At 36.4% G+C, this 24,415-nt stretch overlaps 2 protein-coding genes and 1 pseudogene across 3 annotated transcripts in view; 1 reads left to right on the top strand and 2 right to left on the bottom strand.

Moving 5' to 3' along the window:
- The window catches only part of CB2H6orf141 (chromosome B2 C6orf141 homolog), a 368,368-nt gene that overhangs the window by 120,060 nt on the left and 223,893 nt on the right, over positions 1 to 24,415 (bottom strand). The gene's annotated exons all lie outside the window — the stretch shown is intronic.
- Positions 815 to 2,220, bottom strand: LOC125165677 (serine/threonine-protein kinase Chk1-like; annotated as a pseudogene).
- Positions 12,757 to 14,394, top strand: PGK2 (phosphoglycerate kinase 2). The gene has a single exon (XM_047858851.1). The coding sequence runs from the start codon at positions 12,864 to 12,866 to the stop codon at positions 14,115 to 14,117; it is 1,254 nt and encodes a 417-aa protein (XP_047714807.1). The 5' UTR covers positions 12,757 to 12,863; the 3' UTR covers positions 14,118 to 14,394.

Genomic DNA, 24,415 nt, shown 5'->3' with positions numbered 1-24,415 from the left:
AAGTCCACAGAGTTAGCTATTCATTTTTGAAATAGAATTTATTTGTGTAATAAAGAATTAAAATATGGCTGTGAATGTAGAAAATAATATAGAATAAAATTTAAAATGTGCAATAGTAATTTTAGAGTAAAGGTAGTTAAGCACAGTTAAGCACTAGAGTTTTATGCTCAACTTCTACTTAAAAGATCAATCGGTATTTTATATATTATTAACTATAATGGAAAAAATGTACTTACTTGCAATTTTAATTAGCAGTTATAATTCAAAACAGTTTTATTTATATACTGTGTCAGGCCCTTGCAAAAACAAGTACAAATCTTAAAGATACATTTTTTGAAGTTGGCTTCACATAATAGACTGATATATCTACTTTCAAAAAGTCATAAAAATTGCTTTTCTTACTAATCTACCCATATAATTAAATCAACATGGAGGAAACATGTATTTTCTGTATGAAACCAAAATGATGGTTGATATTTTTTTCATTACATTTTTCATTACATCGGTATAAAAGCTGGCAAGCTCATGTATTCCCCAGAGCTTGGTTTCTATCACATGGGTCTTCAGATACCATACACAAAATGAAGAAACATCTAATGAATTCTATCCATCCCTCTCCAAAAGCTTTACTTACAATGAAGATATAGGTATTGTTTATATGAAGAACATACAAAAAGAATTGGAAAATGTTTGGCTAGAAGGAAGACAACTCTTCAGAGACTACTGTTTGCAGTTTGCAGAACAAGATAATTTTCTCTAGGAAGAATAATGTCAATACAGCAGCACTATATTCACCAGAAATCCAATGGATCTCTCATGTGGCAGGAAACCAGGCCTTCTGGCTGCTCACAACATCATTCAGCTTCCCTTTACTCTTCAGGAAGTGTCTCTTAAATGCTAATCCATCACCCTTAGAAAGCTGAAAGTCAACCAAGAACTTCTCAACCATTTGTACCAAATTCACATTGAAAATCAGTTTATTGTTTCTCCTATCAGTTGATACAGTAACCTGACTCATACAACTCTTTTTCTACTGATAGTCTAACTTCTCACAAATTTCTTTCAGGTATTGATAAGTTTTGGCTACATCCAGTTTGGTAAAAAATCATGTCTTTCTTTTAACCAAGTGATTCCAAGGGGTCTGGGGGGATCCTGGGGTGCCAAGTAACTATTTAGAAGCATATGATCAGAACATGTGGATGGGGAAAAACTGATCTCTTGTACCAGTTTATCAATATTATGAAGGGCCAGTGTCCCATAAGAAAAGACCTGTCCATGATTCTTGCTGGGAGCTAGAGTACTTCATATTTTCTTCACTAGAAGCACTGCTTACCACAGAGAAGCTCAAACTGGATTGAATGTGTTTAGAAAATCCACTAGGAGACTTATGTACACCATCTGAAATGACTCAGGGCCTTTTTACCCATTTCTTGAGTGGTTTGTTGTACCATCTACCATTTTTGATGTCTGGGGTAGTAATTCTTACTGATGGATTCTCAACTAGGACTTTATGCAGCCAAGCTGGATAAACAGAATCAATTTTTTCCAAGAGTTGAGGTATGTATTTTTCTTTCTTTCCAATCAGACTATTCCTGACAACCATCACTGGGCTGGTCCCATGGCAACATTGCCGTAAGTACTATTCCATAGGACGAAACATCAATGAGTTCTGCATGAAATCCTTTTCTCTTTAGAAGTTCTGGAGCAATGTAAGGTAAACACATCTTGTTCAATAAACACTCATGATCATTGTGCCAAAACACTGTTGCCAAGCCAAAGTCAGAGATTTTGAGGTAATCCCTTTCATCCAAAAGGATATTTTCTGGCTTAATATCCCTGTGAGTTATCCCAATACCATGCAAATAAACCACCCTGCCATGATTTCATGGAAGAACCTCTGAGCATCTTCTTCAGGCATGCCGATGTCTGGCTCTATGCTGTCAAAAAGTTATCCACCACTACAGTACTCCAATAATAGATACTGAATGTTGCCTTCTCTCCTGTGACAGTAGAATTTCACTACACTCTCATAATTTAACATGCTTTTGATACAGATCGTTTTCTTAACATTTTCTAGACAGTCTATGACATGCTTCATGTCTACAATCCTGACTGCAACTACTCCTTTAATTCTTCTCTTCACAGCAAGTTGAACTTCTCCATAGACACCTTCTCCCAAGTCTGCACCAAGCCCCAGTATTCCACAAAGGGCACTTCCATTACTTCATGGTGGACCATACAGGCCATTCTTTGCCCGCCACCACAAGAATTCCAAATCTGGAATGTATATTCTAAGGTCAACAGAAAGGTAAAGTTAAGCTAAACTCCTCCACATTTTTCAAAAGTTTCTACTAGAGATATTAATGGATTATACCCATAATATGCATCAATTTTTATAGGATTTGTTTAATATCTCCAAAAGTTAATAATCGGTAATGAGATCTCTTCGCCCTAGAGTTCAATCAGCACTATGGGGAAAAGCAGTCATGCTAGCAGCAATTTAAAGACTTGCTAGAAAAATAGAGGATATTTGCATAAGGAAAACCAAGAAAACCTGCCCAAGAAAAGCAGGAAGATGTAAATGTTTGTAAACACACATGAAAACTGGATTTTGTTAAGAAGACATTTCAGATTGACCTATAAGTGGGGTGATATATGCCATCAGGATTTTTAATTTTGGGAGAAAATATCCTCAGGGCTTGATCTCATTACATGAAGGAAAACAGGAGAGACAAAAAGCCCTTGTGATTTAGCTCAATGCAACATACACCACAAGTTGTCCTTACAGAAAGATGCCAATACAGAACAGCATATTTCATCTTTTGGTCTTCAATACCTAAGAGTTACAACTAATATCTATTACTACTCTGAACAATCAGAACCTATTTATCACTTTAATGACTGACGTTTATCAGTTATTTTATTGATCCAGGCAGCCTTTCACAGTAGGAGTTATTCCTGTTACACAGATGACTCATGCAAGAATTGACCCTTTCATGTAATTTTCCAAATGAATGCATACCAACAAATTCAGGTCGCATAATTATAAAAAATTTCCAAAAATAAATCCTGCACTGGTGAAGTGGTTTTGACAGAGAAGGTCATGTTTCATTATGGAGGGAAGTTTAGAAAGTAAATTTGGGAATGGGACAAAGAAATACTGTGTGAGAATGAAGGAACAAAAGTGACAGGCATCCCCTGTGAGTCTCCTACACACTCTGGCTAGACTTTTCTCCTGTAAAAACAACTATTAACTTTGTCTCTAAAAATACAAACTCCTTGCTACGCACTGTTAACATCTTCCACAAATAAAACATGGAAAATTCAAGTGTTTCAAAGTGTAGGTTAATGAAGCATGATAATCTTGGAATGGATATCAATGGCTCGCTAAACCTCATCTAAGACGGACTGTTTTATAAGTCACTAAAAAGAAAACAAAACAAAAAGAAAACAACCATGAAATGCTATCAATGCCAGAACCATACTGGTTTAGAAATAGTTAAATGCTAAAAAAATAAAATGTGTCCAAATATTAAATACAAAGAACTCTGTACTTTCTGACTCAAAATTTCCATTTATTTATATCAGCTATTTATATTTATAATATTTTATTTTCCTTAAAAGCAAATCAACCTAAGACAATGATAGTTCAGTCTTCACCCTGCACTGCTTCCCTCTCTTTCAACCACTCCAGAAATAGGAGTCAAGCTTTCTGTTCCATACTTTTCCAGTGCAATTTTTCTTTGAGTTCCAGTTGTAAATTCATTAGGCCTAAGTAAATAGACTGGATCCGCTTCTTGCTTCTGAAACTTACATTTAAAGAGCACCAACTATATATCTTTCTCATAAAAAGACAAACAACTATATTCAACTATGCAAGTCTTCCATATTTGCCCTTGGGATTTAAGTGTAGTTCTAGAAAATTACATAGCTGCACATACAAGTACTACTGTAAATTCTAAAATGTATTCCAAGCAATTTCAACTTAATTTTTTTTTGACAATACTCTTTTTATGGTCTTGTTCTTCACCATGCAAATATAAATATTTAATGACTTCAGGAGAATTACTAGTAACCAAAATAAACAACATTAAGAAGTTGTTTTGTTTTTTGAATTTTGTAATTTTTCAAATAAACAATAAAATTGAAGAATTTCACAGAAAATGCCTGTATACACACCACCTAGATTTTATCATTGATATTTTACTACATGTTTTATCATGTATCCATCCACTTAGCCATCCTTCTACCCATGCATTACTCCAAGTTACTTTTGATGAATTTCAAAGTATTTTGCAGATTTTTGAGGATTTTTACAAACATATATGTGTAACTCAAACAATTATTAACATATAGAAATGTATTATCATTCCAGAAATTTCCTCATGTCTCCACTAAGTCCCCCTACTTCTACCCCAGAAGTAGTCACTCTTCTAATTTTTTGTTCATTATAATTTTTCTCTTTTATTTCATATAAATGAAATCATGCAATATGCACTCATTTACAGAAGAATTCTTTTAACACCACAATGCTTTTTGAGTTAAAGTCATATTATTGTATTAATGGAGTTTATAAATATTATTTCTCTAAGTAGCATTCCAACTTATGACTATACCTGGAATATTTCACATTTTTTGGCTACTATGAACAAAGCTGCTATGAACATTCCCATACACCCCTTTTTGTCATCATATATTTTCAGTTATCTTGGATAAATATCTAAAATTATAACTGATGGGTCACAGGATTGATGTAGGATTTTTATAAATATCTGCAGATCTTCTTTCAAAATGGTTGTATTCCACTAAGAATGTGAGAATCACTTTCTCCACAATCTCACCAATGTTTGATGCTAATAATTTTTTTGATTTTACCATTATTGTATGTAATAGTTTCTTATTGTGGTTTTAATTTTCATTTTCTTGATGGTTATTGAAATTAAGCACTTTCTCATGTCCTGACCAGATACATATATTACACACACACATACACGCACGCGCGCACACACACACACACACACACACACATCTTATTTGGGAAATGTCTGTTCAAATTTTTGCCTGTTTTTAAAGTTGGGATGTTTGTCTTTTATTTTTAAATTTTAAATGTATTTTATGTATCTTGGATAACACTGTCATTAGATTCATGTTTTATGAGTGTGTTTCTCCCAGTGTATGCTTGCCTATTCATTTTCTTGATGGTGAGTTTGATTTAGAATGTTTCTATTTTTTCCAAATTTTTTATGGCAAAATACATATAATGTAAAATTTACCATCTGAATAATTTTTAAGTGTACAGTTCAAATGATATTAAAATACATCCATCATTGTTGTATGCCCTCCACCACCATCCATCTCCAGAACTCTTTTGTCTTGTAAAACTGAAACTCTGTACTCAGTAAACAATAACTCTCCATGCCTCCCTTCTTTCAGTCTTTGGCAACCACCATTCTACCCTCTGTCTTTCTGATTCTGACTACACTAAGCACCTCATATGAGTGAAACTATAAAATATTTGTCTTTTTATGACTCACTTTTTCACTTGGCAGAAAGTCCTCAAGTTTCATCCATGTTGTAGCTTGTGCAAGAATTTCCTTCCTTTTTATTCCATTATATGTATATAACACATTTTATTAATCCACTTATCTGTCAATGGACATTTAGGTTGCTTCTATATTTTATTTTTTTTTAATTTTTTTTAACGTTTATTCATTTTTGAGACAGAGAGAGACAGAGCATGAACGGGGGAGGGGCAGAGAGAGAGGGAGACACAGAATCAGAAGCAGGCTCCAGGCTCCTAGCCATCAGCCCAGAGCCCAGACGCAGGGCTTGAACTCACGGACCACAAGATCGTGACCTGAGTCGAAGTCAGATGCTTAACCGACTGAGCCACCCAGACACCCCTATATTTTAGCTATTGTGAATAATGCTACTATGAAAATAGATGTACAAATATCTCTTTGAGATGCCACTTTCAATTATCTTGGATAAGTACCCAGAAGAGGAATTACTAGATCATATAGTAATTATATGTTTAATTTTTAGAGGAACCATCATACTATTTTCCACAGCAGGTGTGTCTTTTATATTCCCACCAACAGTGTGTAAAACTTCCACTGACTCTACATTGTTGCCAACACTTCTCCTTCCCAGCCTCTCTCTCTCTTTCTTTCCTCCCTCTGTCCCTTCCTTTCTCCCTCCATCCCCTTCTCTTCTTTTCTCCCTTCCTTCCTTCCTTCCTTCCTTCCTTCCTTCCTCCCTCCTTCCCTCTCTTTCTTTTTCTTTCTTTCTTTCTTTCTTTCTTTCTTTCTTTCTTTCTTTTCTCTTTTCTTTTCTTTTTTCTTTTCTCCATGAGGAGTAGCCCTCTTCATGGGCTCAGGTGCTATCTCACTTTAGTTTTGACTTAATTTTCCTAATGATTAATGATATTGAGCACCTTTTTAGGTGCTTATTAACAAAGTGGCTATTTAAGTCATTTGACTATTTTTATAAAGTTGTTTTTCTGTTGTTGAGTTTTATGAGTTCTATGTATATTCTGGATACTTACCTCTTATTGGATACACAATTTGCGAATACTGTCTATTTTGTGGGTTGCCTCTTTACTATGTTACTGTGTGATGGTGTTTTTTGATGCAAAACTCCTTTAATTTTCATGAAGTCTACTTTATTTTTTTTCTTTTGTTGCCTATGACTTCAGTGTCCTATCCAAGGAATTATTGCCAATGTAATATCATGATGCTTTGCCCTATTTTTTTCCTGTTTTATGGTTTAAAATTTTACATTTAAATCTTTGACTCATTTTGAGATATTTTTTGTATATGGTATTAGATAAGTGTATAACTTGATTCTCCTACAGGTGAATATTCAATTTTCCCAGTACCATTTGTTGAAAAGTCTGTATTTTCCACATTTAATGGTCTTGATACTCTTGTTTAAAAATGACTTGACCATATATGTGAGGATTTATTTCTGGGCTCTTTATTCTAGTACATTGGCCAGTCTTTATTCTAGTCCATTGGCCAGTATGTGTGTTTTTATGCCAATTCCACAGTGTTTAGGCAACTATAGCTTTGTAGTAAATTTGAAAGGAAGTCCAATTCCTGCAGCATCATTCTTTTCCAAAATTGTTCTGGTTGTCTGGGGTCTCTTTCAATCCCATATGAATTTAAGGATAGTTTTTTCCTATTTTTACAAAAATATCATTGAGAACGTGATAGGGATTGCTTTGAATAAAATGTAGATAACTTTGGGTAGCATTGACATTTTAATGATACTAAGATTTGTAATCTAAGAACATATGATATGTTTCCATTTACATTATTTATGTTTCTTAAAATTTTTTTAATGTTTATTCATTTTTGAGAGAGAGAGAGAGAGTTAGCAGGGGAGGGACAGAGAGAGAGAGGGAGACACAGAATCTTAAGCAGGCTCCAGGCTCCGAGCTGTCAGCACAGAGCCCAATGCGGGGCTCAAACCCATGAACCGTGAGATCATGACCTGAGCCGAAGTCAGACGCCCAACTGACTAAGCCACCCAGGTGCCCCTATTTATGTCTTTTTAAATTTCTTTCAGTGATGTTTTTTAAAGGTTTATCTATTTTTGAGAGAGAGAGAGCATGAAAGTGGGGAAGGGCAGAGAGAGAGGGGGACAGAAGATCTGAAGTGGGCTCTGTGCTGACAGCAGCAAGTCTGATTCAGGACTTGAACTCAAGAACCATGAGATCATGACCTGAGCCAAAGTCAGACACTCAAATGACTGAGCCACCTAGGTGCCCCTGATAGTTTTTATTGTACAAGTCTTTTACCTCCTTGGTTAATTCTCAAGTATTTCATTCTTGCTATTATAAATGCTGTTGTTTTGCAATTTCTTTTTCAGATTGTTTATTATTAATGTATGAAAGTGCAACAGATTTTTAAGTGTTGACTCTGTATCCTGCTACTTTTTCTGAATTCATTTGTTCGTTCTAATAGATTTTTTGGTGGAGTAGTGTTTTCTACATACAAAATGACACCATCTGGGGGCACCTGGGTGGCTCAGTCAGTTGAGCATCTGGCTTTGACTCAGATCATGATCTCATGGCTCATGAGTTCAAGCCCCACGTCGGGCTCTGTGCTGACACCTCAGAGCCTGGAACCTGCTTCAGATTCTGTGTCTCCCTCTCTCTCTCTGCCCTCCCCCAACTCCCCCCCCCCTCAAAATACAAACATTTAAAAAAATCTGTAAACAGCGAGCATTATTCTTTGTCCTTTCCTATTTAGATAACTTTTATTTCTTTTTATTGCCTAAATTCTCTAGCTGGAACTTCCAGTGCTATAATAATCTTTGCCTTATTACTGATAATAGAGAGATGTTCCTGAGAAAAGAGAAAATATTCCTGATAATAGAGAGATGTTCTTGATAATAGAGAGATGTTCCTGATAATAGAGAAAAAGCAATCAGTCTTTCATTATGGAGTATGATGTTTGCCATGGATGTTTCACATATTGCTTTTATTATGTCAGGTAGTTCTCCTTCTATTCCTAGTTTGTTGACTGTTTTTATCATGAAAAGGTGATGTATTTTGTCAAATGTTTTTTCTGCATCAACTGAGATGATGTGTTTTCTTTTCCTTGATTCTGCTAATGTGGTGTATTACATTGATTAATATTCATATATTGAAGCATTCTTGCATTCCAGGAATAAATCCCACTTGGCCATGCTGTGTAGTTCTTTTAATATGCTGCTTAATTCTGTTTGCTAGTAGTTGGTTGAGGAGTCTTGCTTCAATGTTCATAAGAGATGTTGATCATCAGGGTTTTTTTTGTTGTTTTTTTCTTAAGTTGCCTATGTCTGGTTTTGATATCAGAGTAATTCTGACACCACAGAATGAGCTAGGATGTTCTTCCTCCTCTTCATTTTTCTTAAAAACTTAAAGAAGAATTGGTGTTTAGTTGCTTGTAAATGTTTGATAGAATTCATCTGTGAAGCCATCAGGTCTAGGGCTTTTCTTTGTAAAGAAATTTTTGATTATTGATTCTAGCAACTTACTAGTTATAAATCTATTCAGATCTTTTATTTCTTCATGATTCTGTCTTGGCAGCATATGTGTTTCTAGGAATTTGTCCATTTAACATAGCATATCTGATTTGTTGATAGGAAATTATTTATAGTACTTCCTTATAATCATTGTTCTTTCTGTAAAATCAATAGTAATGTCTACTTTCATTTCTGATTTTAGTAATTTGGATTTTTTTTCTTAGTCCATTTTTTTTAAGTTTATTCATTTATTTTGGGGGGAAAGGGAAGAGAAAGAGGGAGAGAGAGAATCCCAAGCAGGCTGCACACTGTCAGCACAATGCCTGACATAGGGCTTGAGCCCATGAACTGTGAGATCATGACCTGAGCCGAAATCAAGTCAGACACTTAACTGACTAGCCACCCAAATGCTCCCCCAGTTTTTATCAATTTTTTTTTATTGTTTTTCTATTCTCAACTTCATTTACCTCTGTCCTAATCTTTATTATTTCTTTTCTTCTGCAACATATGAGTTTGTTTTTTTTCTAGTTTCTTAAGTTGTAATCTTAGGTTGTTAATTTGAAATCTTATTATTTAACTTAAGCATTATAGCAAGAAAGTTCCACTTTAGAATTGCATTTTTTGTGTGTTCCATACATTTAATTATATTGTTTTTATTTTCATTCTTCTCTAAGCAATTTCTAATTTCTCTGTGATTTCTTCTTTTTTTAACTGGTTGTTCAAAAGTGTGTTAATGTCCACAAATTTATGAGTTTCCCAGTTTTTCTTTTGTTATTGATTTCTAACTCCATCTAGTTATGACCACAGAAGAACTTTATATATACTTTTTAAATCTATTCAGACTTAATTTGTGGCTTAATATGTGGTCTATCCTGGAAAATGTCCTACTGCACTTGAGAAGAATGTGTACATTCTTGTTGAGTAGGATGTTCTATGTATGTCTTTTAGATATAATTGGTTTATTGGATTGTTTTCTCTTTCCTTACTTATCTTCTATCTGGTTGTTCTATTCATTATTAAGAATGGGTTATTGAAATCTCTAGCTGTTGCTGGGGAACTGTCTATGTCTCCCTTTAATGATACCAGTTTTAGCTTCCTATATTTTGATGGTCTGTTCAATGTGCAATTGCTGATAATTTTTAGATCTTCTTGCTGTATTAAGCCTTTTTAAAAAGTTTTTTAATTTATTTTGACAGAGAAAGAGAGGGCACATGTATTCACATGCATGTGAATGGGAGAGGGGCAAAGAGAGAGAGTGAGAATCCCAAGCAGGCTCTGTGCTGTCAGCTTGGAGCCCAATGCATGCAGGGCTTGAACTCATGAACCATGAGATCATGACCTGAGCCAAAACTAAGAGTTGGAGCTTAACTGACTGAGCCACCCAGGTGCCCCTGTATTAAGCCCCTTTTATTAATATATATTGTCTTTCTTTGTTGTTTTAATCCTTTTGCATTTAAAGTCATTTTTTCCCCTAATTTTAGTATAGCTACTCCTGTTCTTTTTTGGTTACTATTTGCACGGAATATCTTTTTCCATCCTTCCACTTTCGATCAATTTTGCCTTTGGATCTAAGCTGAGTCTTTTGTAGACTGCACACAGTTGGATCATATTTAAAATTTTTTAATGTTTATCCATTTTTGAAAGAGGACAGACAAAAGTGTGAGCAATGCGGGACAGAGAGAGAGGGAGACGCAGAAACCAAAGTAGGCTCCAGGTTCCAAGCTGTCAGCACAGGGACCGAAGTGGGGCTCAAACTCATAAACTGCGGGATCATGATCTGAGCCAAAGTCAGTCAGTCACTTAATCAACTGAGCTACCCAGGTGCCTTTGGATCATATTTTTAAATTCATTCTGCCAATCTCTGTCTTTTAATTAGAGAGTTAAACCCATTTCAAGTTAAGTAAGTACTGATAAGGAGGGACTACTTCTGTCATTTGGCTGTTTTCTATATGCCTTATAACTTGTTTGCCCCTTATTTCCTGCATTACTGATTGTTTTTTTTTTCTTTTGTCTTTATTTAACTTTTGTAGTGAAATTTGGTTTTCATTTACTTTTGTGTATATTCTATAACTATTTTTGTTGGTAGTTAGCAACTGAAGTTATAACAGTCTAATTTAAAATTTATACCAGCGTAACATCAATAACATACAAAAACATTGCCATTTTATAGCTCTGTCTCTACTACTTTCAGTTATCACAAAACATAAACTATTAACTTTTTAAAGTGCACTAGTATCTTATATGATATAGAAAACAAAGTGTATAGAGTTATAAACCATAGTTACAGTAACAGTAGCTATGAGTTTAGTTATGGAACTTAATATAAGGCATTTGTCTTGGATTATCCATGCAAGCCCAACTTAATCAATGAGTTCTAGCCCACTGAATTTTTTTCTGGCTAAAAGTAGAAGAGACATGCAACATAAGTGAAAATCAGAGATTCCAAGAGTAAGAAAGAGAAACAAATTTATCAATGGAAGATTACATTTGTGTATGGTTCTTTTTGTCTTCAGCTTTATCAGTTAGAAACCTTTCTTCCAAAGTTACTTAAATGATCTTTTTTATCCCCAACATTCTTAATGGTATTTGTCATATATTGTAATAGTTTGGCTTATTTGTCAGTCTGCATTCCAACCTGAGATTTCTCAACATCCTGGTCCATTTTATTTTATTTACATTCACTAAAGTTCAGTCTCTATAATATATAATTCTATGGATTTTGACTTGTACTCAATACTGTAGTACTATATAGAAAAGTTTTATCATACTAAAAATCTCAACTAATAATAGTTGACCTCCTCCATCTTCCTTTAAGGCCTGACAACTACTGATATGCTTTCTATCCCTTTGTTTCATCTTTTTTCAAATGTCATGTGAGTGGAATTTTACGAGTTCTACATACTTTTATGTCTGGCTTCTTTAGTTAGTAAAATACATTCAACTTGTATTCAGGATTTTGTGTAAGTAAATAGCATATTCCTTTTATTTGAGAATATTACATTGCATGGATATATCTACAGTTTTATAAATGTCACCAATTGAAAAGCACTCAGTTTTTGGCAATTATGAATGAATGAATGAAGCAAGAAAAGTCACTATCAACTGCAGTGTTTAACTGTTACCTTCTTTGTCTCATGGGATTATCCTAAAGAAGCCACCAAGCATTCTCTCACAGTTGTTTGAGAACAGAATAAGCAAAGTAATAAAAACAAATCATTCCCGCTTACCCTAGAATATACCTAAAGCCAATGGCTAACAACAAGCTAGACTGTTAACGGAAATATGTATCAAGGAAAAACAGAAGCATAATATGTTGTCTTGAATAAATAAGGATTTATAGACCCATCATTTCAACCCATCTCTTTATTTGGTACTGCAGTTTTTATATCTCAATATAATTAAGAGTTGACATGGTCGAGGGTTTTTTCGTTGTTGTTTTGTTTTGTTTTTAAAAGTAAGAGCAAGAGTCAAAAAAGAGATATGGAAAAAGAACCTGCAAGAGCCTTAGCAGGACTATTCTTATTCCAAGGTTTCTTCACTTCCCCAGCTCTCACTGCAAGCCGGCTACCAGTCACTACTCGGGGTTGGTGTTCAGCACTGGCAGTTTGACGCTTTACCGCAACACATTCCAAATCAAGATTGACAGGACCGTTAACCAATTGCAGAGCCAAGTTTCCCTTTCCCTAGTTCAATCACGCCTGCCCTGTGGGGGACTTAGTGATGAAAAGGAAGGGGCGGGCCAAGAGGAAAGCCGTTGGAAAGCATCACCCATCCAGCCTCCCGAGAGCAGTACAGTGGTTTTTCAGCATTGGGATCCAGGTGTCAGTTTCTGTCTTTGTATTATCAAGATGTCTCTTTCTAAGAAGTTAACTTTGGACAAACTGGATGTTAAAGGGAAGCGAGTCATCATGAGAGTAGACTTCAATGTTCCCATGAAGAAGAACCAGATTACAAACAACCAGAGAATCAAAGCTTCCATCCCAAGCATCAAGTACTGCCTAGATAATGGAGCCAGGTCAGTAGTTCTTATGAGTCATTTAGGTCGACCTGATGGTGTTCCCATGCCTGATAAATACTCCTTAGAGCCAGTTGCTGCTGAGCTCAAATCCTTGTTGGGCAAGGATGTTCTGTTTCTAAAGGACTGTGTGGGCCCAGAAGTGGAGAAAGCCTGTGCCAACCCGGCTGCTGGTTCAGTCATCCTACTAGAGAACCTGCGCTTTCATGTGGAGGAAGAAGGAAAAGGCCAAGATCCTTCTGGAAATAAGCTTATAGCTGAACCAGGTAAAATAGAAGCCTTTCGAGCATCACTCTCCAAACTGGGGGATGTATATGTCAATGATGCTTTTGGCACTGCTCACCGGGCCCACAGTTCGATGGTGGGAGTGAATCTTCCCCAGAAGGCATCTGGATTCCTGATGAAAAAGGAGCTAGAGTACTTTGCCAGAGCCTTAGAAAACCCAGAGAGACCCTTTCTGGCTATACTTGGTGGAGCCAAAGTGGCAGACAAAATCCAACTGATCAAAAATATGCTGGACAAGGTCAATGAGATGATAATAGGTGGTGGAATGGCTTATACCTTCCTTAAGGTACTCAACAATATGGAGATTGGTGCATCCCTCTTTGATGAAGAGGGGGCCAAGATTGTCAAAGATATCATGGCTAAAGCTAGTAAGAATGGTGTGAACATTACCTTTCCTACTGACTTTGTCACTGCTGACAAGTTTGAGGAGAATGCTAAGGTTGGCCAAGCCACTGTAAAATCAGGCATACCTGTTGGCTGGATGGGTTTGGACTGTGGTCCTGAGACCAACAAGAAGTATGCTCAAGTTGTGGCCCACGCTAAGGTAATTGTGTGGAATGGACCTGTAGGGGTATTTGAATGGGATGCCTTTGCTAATGGAACAAAAGCCCTCATGGATGAAATTGTGAAGGCCACTTCCAGGGGCTGTATCACCATTATAGGAGGTGGAGACACTGCTACTTGCTGTGCCAAATGGAACACTGAAGATAAAATGAGCCACGTGAGCACTGGAGGAGGTGCTAGTCTGGAACTTCTGGAAGGTAAAATCCTTCCTGGCGTGGAAGCCCTCAGCAACCTATAGTTGACGATATTCCTGTCTACTATTTCCTGTCCATAGGCTTTAATTCAACTTAGTTCTTTACATTTCAACTTGACTTTTGTTGGCTAGCCCCAGATCAAGACCTATGCAATGACTAAGAGATTGGCTATCAGGAACTCTTAACATTAGTACAGCAATGCAACCCAGTTTGGCCATGCATTTGCCTGCTCTCTTCAAGATCTCATTTGAACTTTACCATTGTGATACACAGGAAGGACATAGTCTTGCATTGCATATTAAAGTGAGTTGAATAAACTTACTCTCTCTCTCTCTCTCTCTTTTTTAATTTTACTACATCTTTGTTACTGTGTCACTACTTGAAACATGGAAAACAAGAGAAAACCCAAACTGTTGAAGGTTGGGGTAGAAGCTAACAAACTTTTAAACAATAAAAGAAAAATAAATCAAGAAAAATAATTGTGTTTAAGAATTCATGGGTAACAAAGCTCAGCTAAAAGGAAGTTTCTTAATAAATAAGAAAGAAGAGAAATAAAAGATATTTATTGAATTCAAGAAGTTAAAAAAGGGAAAGAAATGAAACCCAAGAAAGGAATTATGTCTGTATGTGTGGATGCACTATAGTACATATATATGTCTGTGTACTCTCATATGGGATCTACAAATTCAATCCACATTTTAAATAATTGCTTAATATGTAAAGCAGAATTGTTTTAATAAATATGTAATATATATAATTGCTAAATCTTAAAACTAGATTTTTGAGATAAATATATTTATAGTCATGAGAAAAATAAGAATATAAAAAGTCTTCCCTGTTAGAAAATAGAATAAGAAAATACTCAGAAATGTAGAAGAAATTAAAATACTTACTGGAAAATATTTTGCCTAACTCTATATACAAAGAGCTGTCACAAGGCAATACTGTTAAGTTTAGAGTAAAAATGCAGAGTAACTTATCCCAGTTGTAATAGCCTACGGCCCATAGCACCAGGTCAATTCTATAAATTAACTTAATTAAAATAAGCTAAAATTAATTAAATAATTAAACTTTTAATGTTAATATGCCCAAAACTTCAGCATATTCCTGAGGACAATATACATAATGCCATGATAATCCCAGAGAAAATATAGGAGTTAAGATACAGATTTAAAAACAAGTAAAACAAAAACCCAAAATTATAGCAGTTGAAATAAGGTTATACCATATTATTTTCTTTCAAAAAAGTCCAGGGCAAAAAGGTGGACTCTTCTCCATGAGGTCATCTAGGGAACCAATCTAGTGAAACAAATCTCTTACTCTCAATAAGTAAGTTACATTTCTGTGTGTGAGGTGTCAGTCTGCATTTTTACTGCTTGATCTCCAGTCCAAAGGAGAAGTTAGTGAAAGGCAATGTGTTTCTTTTACACACGTGTCCCCCAAAATTCAGGAATTTTTCTTTTATTGGCCATTTTGTGTTCTGCTGGGGTCTATTTTGCAAGAGAGGCCTGGGAATATATTCTCTGTAGCTGGATACCTTGTACTCAACTAAAGATCAACAGATTCTATTACTAAAAGGAAGTGGAGAGGCAATAAATACCAAGGGAAAAGTAAAGGCTCCTGACGGACTTTCACTCTGGCCACCCCAGTATCCATGTATGAGTATCCATGTATCCTTCTTCCTACATAAAGAAAATATCCTTTCTCCAAGAAATATAATAAAATGTCCAGTTACTGCATCCCACTCAAAACTGAGTATCTCTGGGTGATACACAATCTTTTCGATATCCTGTGGGGAGCCCAACAGTCTGATGAACAGAAAAGTGCAGTCATTTATTTCTCTCTCACCTCCAGCACTCATACACACGCAATATACAATGGTGGCGAAGAAATAAGAAAGTGCAATTAAAAACCCTCACCTAAAAAACTCATTGGTTCATTACGATTGGGAAATAAATAGTGCTGGCTCAGAATTTCAAAAGCTCCCACGGCCTGGCAGTAAAAGAACTTCTGTGGTCAGACTGGTTTGCTTCTCTGGGAGGAAGTTTCTTATCCATTGTCCCTTTTTTGGCCCCAAGTTTGATCACCTGGGAAATTTTCCTTGTTTCCTAATCTTCCATGCCATCTTCTAAAGCTGATGTTGGAGAGTTGGGCCACATTAGTCCACCACATGGTTCTCGTAGCTTCCTCTTTGATGCTGTGGTTTTAAGAAATCAAGGATTTCTTCATATCACACAGTTGAAAACCTTTGAAGGCCAGGTTAGTGACTTTTCAACTTAAGAATCAAGATCTCTGTGTGAAAGAAGCTCACCCAAAAATATCTTCTAGTTATGTTTCTTATTCTCCTGACTCTTGCTTTTAATTAATTGGTTGCTTTGCTGGGCTCACTTCCTTTTTCTTCATTTTAAGATTAGTTAACTTGTGGCCCTGCAAAAAAGTAGGCAGTGGGAAGGCAACACCTATCACCTGATATTTGCCTGTGGCCTCCTCATTATTTTTGGCTGAAAACTCCAAATGGGAGACCTTTGAGTAAAACTGACAGTCTTTCTTGTGTTGTTTGTGGGAGTGAGACTGTTAGCTTTTCCAACTCTGAGAGAACTTACTTTCCTGGTGTATTAGCCAATTTGGGTTGCAGGCAACAAAGAAATTGTCCAATATTTCCTGGATATGCTCATTTTGGGGGTTGCAGTATTTTGCTTAAGACAGCATGTAATAACCAAATGTACTGATATTCTGCCTCTTTCTAAACACTTTCTCTGTAGCTTTAAGCTCTACAGGAACATGTTGTGCCTACTACAGTTTTACCAAATGCCACAGCAGAAACATGATCAGCACCTCCCAGCCTTCCATGCCATTTTACTCTCTTCCTTCCACCTGACCTCTACGTGAATATTATGTTGTATGAGGTTTTTTTTAAGGCAGCACCCCACCTAAAGGTAACAATTTCTACATTAGTCTCTGCACTAGTGATTCTCACCCAGAGACAATTTTTCCTTGTAGAGGATATTAGCCAAAGAATGGAAACATTTTTATTAGTCACAACTGGGATGAGAAGAGGAACTATAGGCATCTTGTTGCTGTGGCCAAGGATGCTACTAAACAACCTACAATACAAACACAGCCTTCACAAAAAAGAACAATCTAGCCCAAAATGTCAACACAGAGATTTCTTTCTTTCTCATGTGACATTCCCCAGGGTGATTATGGGTAAGTAGGCACTTCTTGAGCTGATCCAAAGATTCAGGCTAGGAAAATGGCTCTGTTAACACCTGCACCTGGCTTTCATCTCTAGGAGCAGAAAGATCAATTCAATTGTTGACATTTTCCAGCCAACAGGATAGAGAAAGAGGAATCCAGAGTAAGCACCATGTCTTTGAGAAAGAGAACAAGAAGTTCTTTTGGCCTGAACTTAGCAATGTGATCATATCTAGCTCACAGGGAATAAGGGCAGTGCATTCTTTGACTGAGTGATCATGGGCTCAGTTGAAAGTATTACTAAAAAAAAGAATTAAAGGTGAATTTAAAACAACATCAAATGGAAAGACTTATTAAAACTTTAGAAGACACTGAAAGATCTTAAAGATCATGTTTCTGTACATTTAGAGAATAAGCATACTTCATGGAAAAAAATTATGAGGGAAGTAAAATGAGTTAAGAAGGCACTATGAGACTGAAAATAAGCTGGCAAAAGGTAAAGGAGGTGACAAATTTAAGTATTGCTAATACAAAATATTAAATGGTGTTAGAACTTTTACATAAAAGAATTAAAACTGCAAGGGAAAGAATCAGTGCCTTGAATTAGAAGATTGGGGGGAATAAAACAGAATTCAAGCAGACCTAGAAAGTAAGAAATATTTGTGTGTGTGTGTGTGAATATATATACACATACTTACATACCACATACATACATGTATGACATGTATATTTATGAATAATATATAGTATATAGTTGTAATTGAAATTTTATTTATTTCATTTTATTTTTATCTTTTTTTATTTTTTTAAGCTTTTATTCAAATTCCAGATAGTTAACATACAGCGTAATATTAGTTTCAGGTGTACAATATAGTGATTCAACATTTCTGTACATCACTGTTGCTCATCACAAAAAGTGCACTCCTTAATCCCCATCACTTCTTTAACCCAATTTTATACTTACATTTAATAATTATATACATTAAAAATAGTTTTTTACTTTTTAAAACCAATTTTTAAAAATTATTTTTAATGTTTATTTATTTTTTAGAGACAGAGTGTGAGTTAGGAGAGGCAGAGAGAGAGAGGGAGACACAGAATCTGAAACAGGCTCCAGGCTCTGAGCTGTCAGCACAGATCCCAATGCAGGGCTCAAACTCAGGAACCGGGAGATCATGACCTGAGCTGAAGCCAGATGCTCAACTGACTGAGCCACCAATTTTAAAAAGAAACTGAAAATTAAGGTATTAACCACAGGATGGTGGGACTGCTCTGGGTTTTGGGTTCAAACCAAAAGTGTGGGACTTACTTGTTTCCTCCAAGGTTGCAATTTGAATTACTTAACACATGCACTTGGAAGTTACCATTTACTTATTTTCTGTGCATTTTTTTTTTGAGAGAAAAAAGTGCAAGCAGAAAAGAGAAAGGGGGAGAGAGAGAGAGACAGAGAGAGGCAGAGAGAGAGAGAAAAAAAAAATCTTAAGCAGGCTCCACACTCAGTCAGGAGCCCAATGCAGGGCTTGATCCCATGACTGTGACATCATGACCTGAGCCAAAATCAACAGTCAGACACTCAACTGACTGAGCCACCCACGTGTCCCATTTTCTGCGCATTTTTTATTTAAAAATACTGTATTGAAATAGCTTATTTCAAGCAATGTTAGTTAATAAAGCTGTGAAGAAACTTTGTTTTAAAAATTAGGTGCTATATTTCATGGCTTTATGCTTCCATTAACTTTGCTTTTAAGTATTTCATATTTTAGTTGGTTATTAGACATCTCCTAGTGATCGTAGCAAAGCTTGGGTTTCCTAATTCAATGCATGTTAATAATAAGCCAAGAAAGGTGGGGATGTCTGATAAAAATTAAGAGTGAAATATTTGGAAAATGACAAATTAGAAAAGCATTTGAGTTTATATATAAAAGAAAATATTTTAGTTGGTTTATCCTTCCCTTAGAGACTCCAAGATTCCTTTCCTTACTTCGTGGCCTGACAGTAAACAGTGCAACTGTGGGCCTACCTTCTTTGTTTCTTCTCCCTTGAGTGTTGTTTCATAGATTTTGCCTGTTTTTCACTCGTTCAGATGAGATGGTGTATCTACTCCCTGCTATTCCACCTTAATCGGAAGTGAAAGCTGAATCATTTATTTTCAGAGTTTTACACTAATAATCTTTTAAAGATCCAGCTTTTAAATTTGTCATCCTTTCTTTTCTAATTTTGGTAATATTTTTTTTTTTCTTGGTCAGAGTCACTTGCTTTCTTGGGAGGGCATATTTTTTAGAGCACTTTTAGGTTCATAGGAAATTGGAACAGGAAGTACAGAGTGTCCATGTTCCCCTGTCTCCATACACATATACAACCCCCATTATCAATGTTTAGCAACTGCCTGGTACATTTGTTGCAATCAATGAACCTATATTGGCACATTATCTTTTCCAAACTTTATATTTTACATTAGGGTTCATTGTTGGTGTTGTACATTCCAAGGTTTTTGAAAAATGTGTTATGATATGTATCCATCATTATAGTATATCATACTGAATAGTTTCACTGCCCTAAAAATTCTCTGTGCTCTGACTATTCATCCTTCTGTGACCTTAACTTCTGGAACAGTTGACCTTTTTACTATCTCCGTAGGGTTTTTTTTTTAATTTTTAATTTTTTTTAATTTGAGAGAGAGCATGGGCACGAGCAGGGGAGAGGGGTAGAGGGAGAGAGAGAGAGAATCCCAAGAAGTCTCCACACTCAGTGTGGAGCCCAACACAGAGTTCAATCCCACGACCTGGGGATCATGACCTGAGCTGAAATCAAGAGTCCAATACTCAACCTAATGAACCACCCAGATGCCCCCTCTATCTCCATAGTTTTGCCTTTTCCAGAAGGTCATACAGGTAGAATCATGATGTGTTGGCTTCTTTCACTTATGGTATGCATTTAAGTTTCCTCCATATCTTTTCATGGCTTGATAGCTCCTTTCTCTTTAGGATGCATCACAGTTTATTTCTCCATTACCTGCTGAAGCACATCCTAATTGCATCTCAGTTTTGGTAATTATGAACAAAACTGTTATAAGCATCTATGTGCAGATTTTTGTGTGGAAAGACAGACAGGATGTACTGCGTAAAAGGAACTGTGGTAAATAGACCTTCAGTAATACACTGGTAAGGTGTGGGCATAAAGGAATTATTTTATAGTCCTATGATTCAGTGTCAGTCTTTTAGCAACTGTTGTTTTGTTTTCACCCCCTTTGGTGGTACAGGGAAGGTAGAGGGGGCTGGAGTTGGTATGCAACTTACCCTATGTGGAAGGCTAGAACAAGATAAGTTGGGTATTTTCCTTTCCCCAAGTCCGCTAGGCTCTGAAAAATCCCCAGCAAATTACACTCTGGTAAAACAGTTTCTCTTGAAGGCAGGTTTTGTTAAGTAGATCAGAATGCTCTGTCTTATTTTGAAATGGCTAGTTTCTTCCCACCTCAGAAGCCTGAGGGGATTTTTCTCTGATCTTTACTGTGAGGACTTGACAGACTTTCTGCAGTTAAAACACAAAAGTGGGTGTGGGGGACCAAGTAGCTAGGGGCTGAGATGAAGTCTTCATCTCTCAGGCTTATCTACACTGAGCTTCTGTCAACTCCTCAGTTACAGTCCTAATTTACCTATCATGGTGCTGGTTTCTGTGGAGTTCTTTGCTAGTGGATTTCCTCTCTGGTAAATTGTGATTATCTGTATCTATGTGTCTGTCTTCTCTGCAGTTTTGGAGGCAGCAGTTGGTCCTGTGGCTTAACAGCTTTGACAGATCTAAGAGCTTATTTTTCAGATCATTCAGCTTTACTTATATTAGTACACACTGATGACTTTGTAAGGTTCTTCCATGTTGGACAGCAAACTGAAGATTTGGTTTTGTTTTTATTTTTGTTTCAGGCTCAAACATGTTCTTGATTTCTTAACATATTTTATAGATATTATGTTACGGAATCCATTATAATTAGGGCAATGAAATAATAGGTTTTAAGTTGGCTGAAATGATCCATTCTTCAAGCAAAACTCATCCACTAAAAATTTCTTGTATGGGATTGTTTTAGTCAGCAGATAGCTATCCCTCAGTCCAACATATAACTTAGCTTTGGAACCTTTTTTATTTCTACAATGCAAGGCTGGCTTTGCATGTTAAATTTGATATATCACAGGTATTTTCCTTAATGGCAAGGGCTATGAGTTTTCTCATGTGGAAATAAATCACTATATGTCCAAATGTTCATACTGAATATTTAATTAAAACCATAGGCCATTTTTTTTTTTAGTAGGAATCTAAACCACTCAGCTTGTTTTCATTTTCGTTTTGCTTCTTGGTTGCTGTTGTTCTTGGTTTGTTTGTTTTGTTCGTTTTTAGTTTTGATAAACTAATTCATTATTTTGTCTTAGAATAACAAAAGTATGCTTAAATAAAACTGAAAAAGAGACCAAAAGGAAAGTATGTAAAAAGTATGGGTACAACAGGGTTACCAGAGTATTGGCAAACAACTGTGATAGACTTTCACCAATTTTTCTCAAGCAGTTTGAATTTATGACAGTAGTTTTCAAGTGTTCTTCTGGGTTTTTACAAAAGCAGATTGGGGCACAGCGTGAGAAACAGTGGATTTGGCCACTGCTTACAAAATCAATTACATAAAAGCCTAGCGTCACAGTTATGTTTGCAAAGCTAAATAGAACAGCAATCTAAACCCTTTCTTTGGCCTCTTATATTATAGTCAATAAGATTTCCCAAAGGCTATAGTGTAATTTTAAATCACTACATGGAGGGGTACCTGAGTGGCTCAGTCAGTTAAATGTCCAACTTTGGCTCAGGTCATGATCTCGTGCTTCATGAGATCGAAGCCCCCCCACACACACGCTCCCCTCCCTGCCTCTCCTCCCCCCCCCCAGGTCTGGATCAGTGCTGACAGCTCAGAGCCTGCAGCCTGCTTCAGATCCTGTGTCTCCCTCTTTCTCTGCCCCTCCCCCACTCATGCTCTGTCCCTGTCTCTCAAATGTAAATAAACATTTAAAAAATTTAAATCACTACATGGACACACTTTTTTTAATGTTTATTTTTGAGAGACAGAGAGAGCCTGAGTGGAGAAGGAGCAGAGAGAGAGGCAGATACAGAATCCAAAGCAGGCTCCAGGCACAGAGCCTGACGTGGGGCTTGAACCTAGGAACCCTGAGATCATGACTTGAGCTAAAGTCCAACACTCTACTGACTGAGCCACCCAGGCACCCCTACATGGATACACTTGGGAAAAAAAAAATTTTAATTTTAATTTCCACTGTTTCCTTCAAAGGTCATACATGAAGTTCTGATGAGTTGTGTGGGGCCATGGGCAGCTTCAGGAGTGCTTAGATAATCGCATATGTGACTCAGATGGAATGAGAGGCTGAGCCACATTATGGAAGCCGTCTGTCATGCAAGAGGAAATCAAGCCTGAATTCAAGGGACAAAAACAAACACATTGTCTATTAGGAGTAGATGTCACTGGTCTCATTATTTATATGAATACATTACATGTGGAATAACAAATTAAAAGAAAGACAGTTTTTCTCCTAAAGATTGAAACTGTGCACATTAAATGTGTCCTATAAATAATAATCTTGTTCTGAAGGTAGGTTAATTTACTCACACATTCAATCAGTACCAGTTCTTAATGTTATAACAAGATAGTCAATTCCTCTAATATTTCACAGACCTATGAATGAAAGAAAAAAATAAGCAAATGCTTTTATTTCATTATGATAAGTACTACGTAACATAGATGAAGTGTATTGTTTGAGTTGACAAATAATGTGCTGATGACTTGTGACCCTATTCTTTATCGGATAATGTGGGCAATAGGTTTCCAAAAGACCTTATTCAATTTTAATAGAATCACACTTTGCTACTTCATTGTTCTCCATGTGAATTTTCTAATAAAGAAAAACTTCTATCACTGAGGTACTTCTCATACCTTTCATACTATATACACCATACACATTTAACATATTTGGTTTGCCAAAAGTTATAGGTGCATGCTCCACACAAACCCTTTACTCTTGCAGTTTCTGCTCTGAATCTCCAGATTTTTTTTCAATGCAGATAAACTGAGCTTTCAACCCAGAAGGAAACCTGAAGCCGGGCTCAATGTCACAGATGTATGACCTGTGCAGTCAGCCACACAGGGCTCCAGTCTCAGAAGAACTCCATTTTTGCTTTAATGTTCTACCATTTTGTAATTTTTTTAAACCTTATTTACTTATGTTGAGAGAGAGAGAGAGAGAGAGAGAGAGAGAGAGAGAGAGAGAGAATCCCATCAGGCTCTGCACTGGCAGCACAGAGAATGACTTCGGGCTCAAAGTCACAAACCTGAGCCAAAATCAACACTGGAAACTTAACCTACTGAGCCACCCAGGGACCCTGACCATCTGTAATTCCTAATACTTTTGGACATGGAGCCTAACATTTTCATTTTGTACTGAACCCACTGTCCCTCAAAAATCAGGTAGCCAAGCATGCTGAAGATGGCTCTGAGCCCAGAGTTAAGGAGATTAAGAAGCTGAGTCTTCAATGTCTCTCTCTGGATGCTTTCAGGTTTCTCTAATTCTTCAGAATCATACAGAGGCCTTCCTGAAGATGGATTGTAGATTCAAACCTCACAGAATGCTTCAGAAGACACAATCTCCCACCCCGCCAAAACAGATCTTATTTCAAAACAAATCTCTACCCAAATATGACCTCTGAATATGTGTGTGTTTAAATGATGAAGAAAAAAAAAAGATCAGTTTTGGCTTCCATATTGGCTCCACCCCTGCTCTAAAATGTGCTCATGTTGTTCTTAGTTATCTTTACCAATAAAAGAAGAAAAAAGCAATTAAAAAGAACATGATGCCCTTCAACGTTCCCACGATGGGTTACTATAAAATCTCATGACAATTCTTTATTTTTCATGTATTTTACAGATCTGTCCAGAGGTCAGCAGAACAGGTGGTTGATTTAGAATATTTCTGACAGGGGAGGAGCCAAGGTGGAGGAACAGCATGGAAGTTTTTTGTGTGTCTTGTGTCCATGAAATACAGCCAGACCAATACTGAACCATCCTGCCTAGAAAACTGATCTGAGGATTAAGACAACAATCTGCACA

The sequence above is a fragment of the Prionailurus viverrinus genome, chromosome B2, assembly GCF_022837055.1.
Source record: "Prionailurus viverrinus isolate Anna chromosome B2, UM_Priviv_1.0, whole genome shotgun sequence".
Taxonomy (NCBI): domain Eukaryota; kingdom Metazoa; phylum Chordata; class Mammalia; order Carnivora; family Felidae; genus Prionailurus; species Prionailurus viverrinus.
The sequence above is the reverse complement of the archived record's forward strand: the minus strand, read 5'-3'. Positions and strand labels throughout refer to the sequence as shown.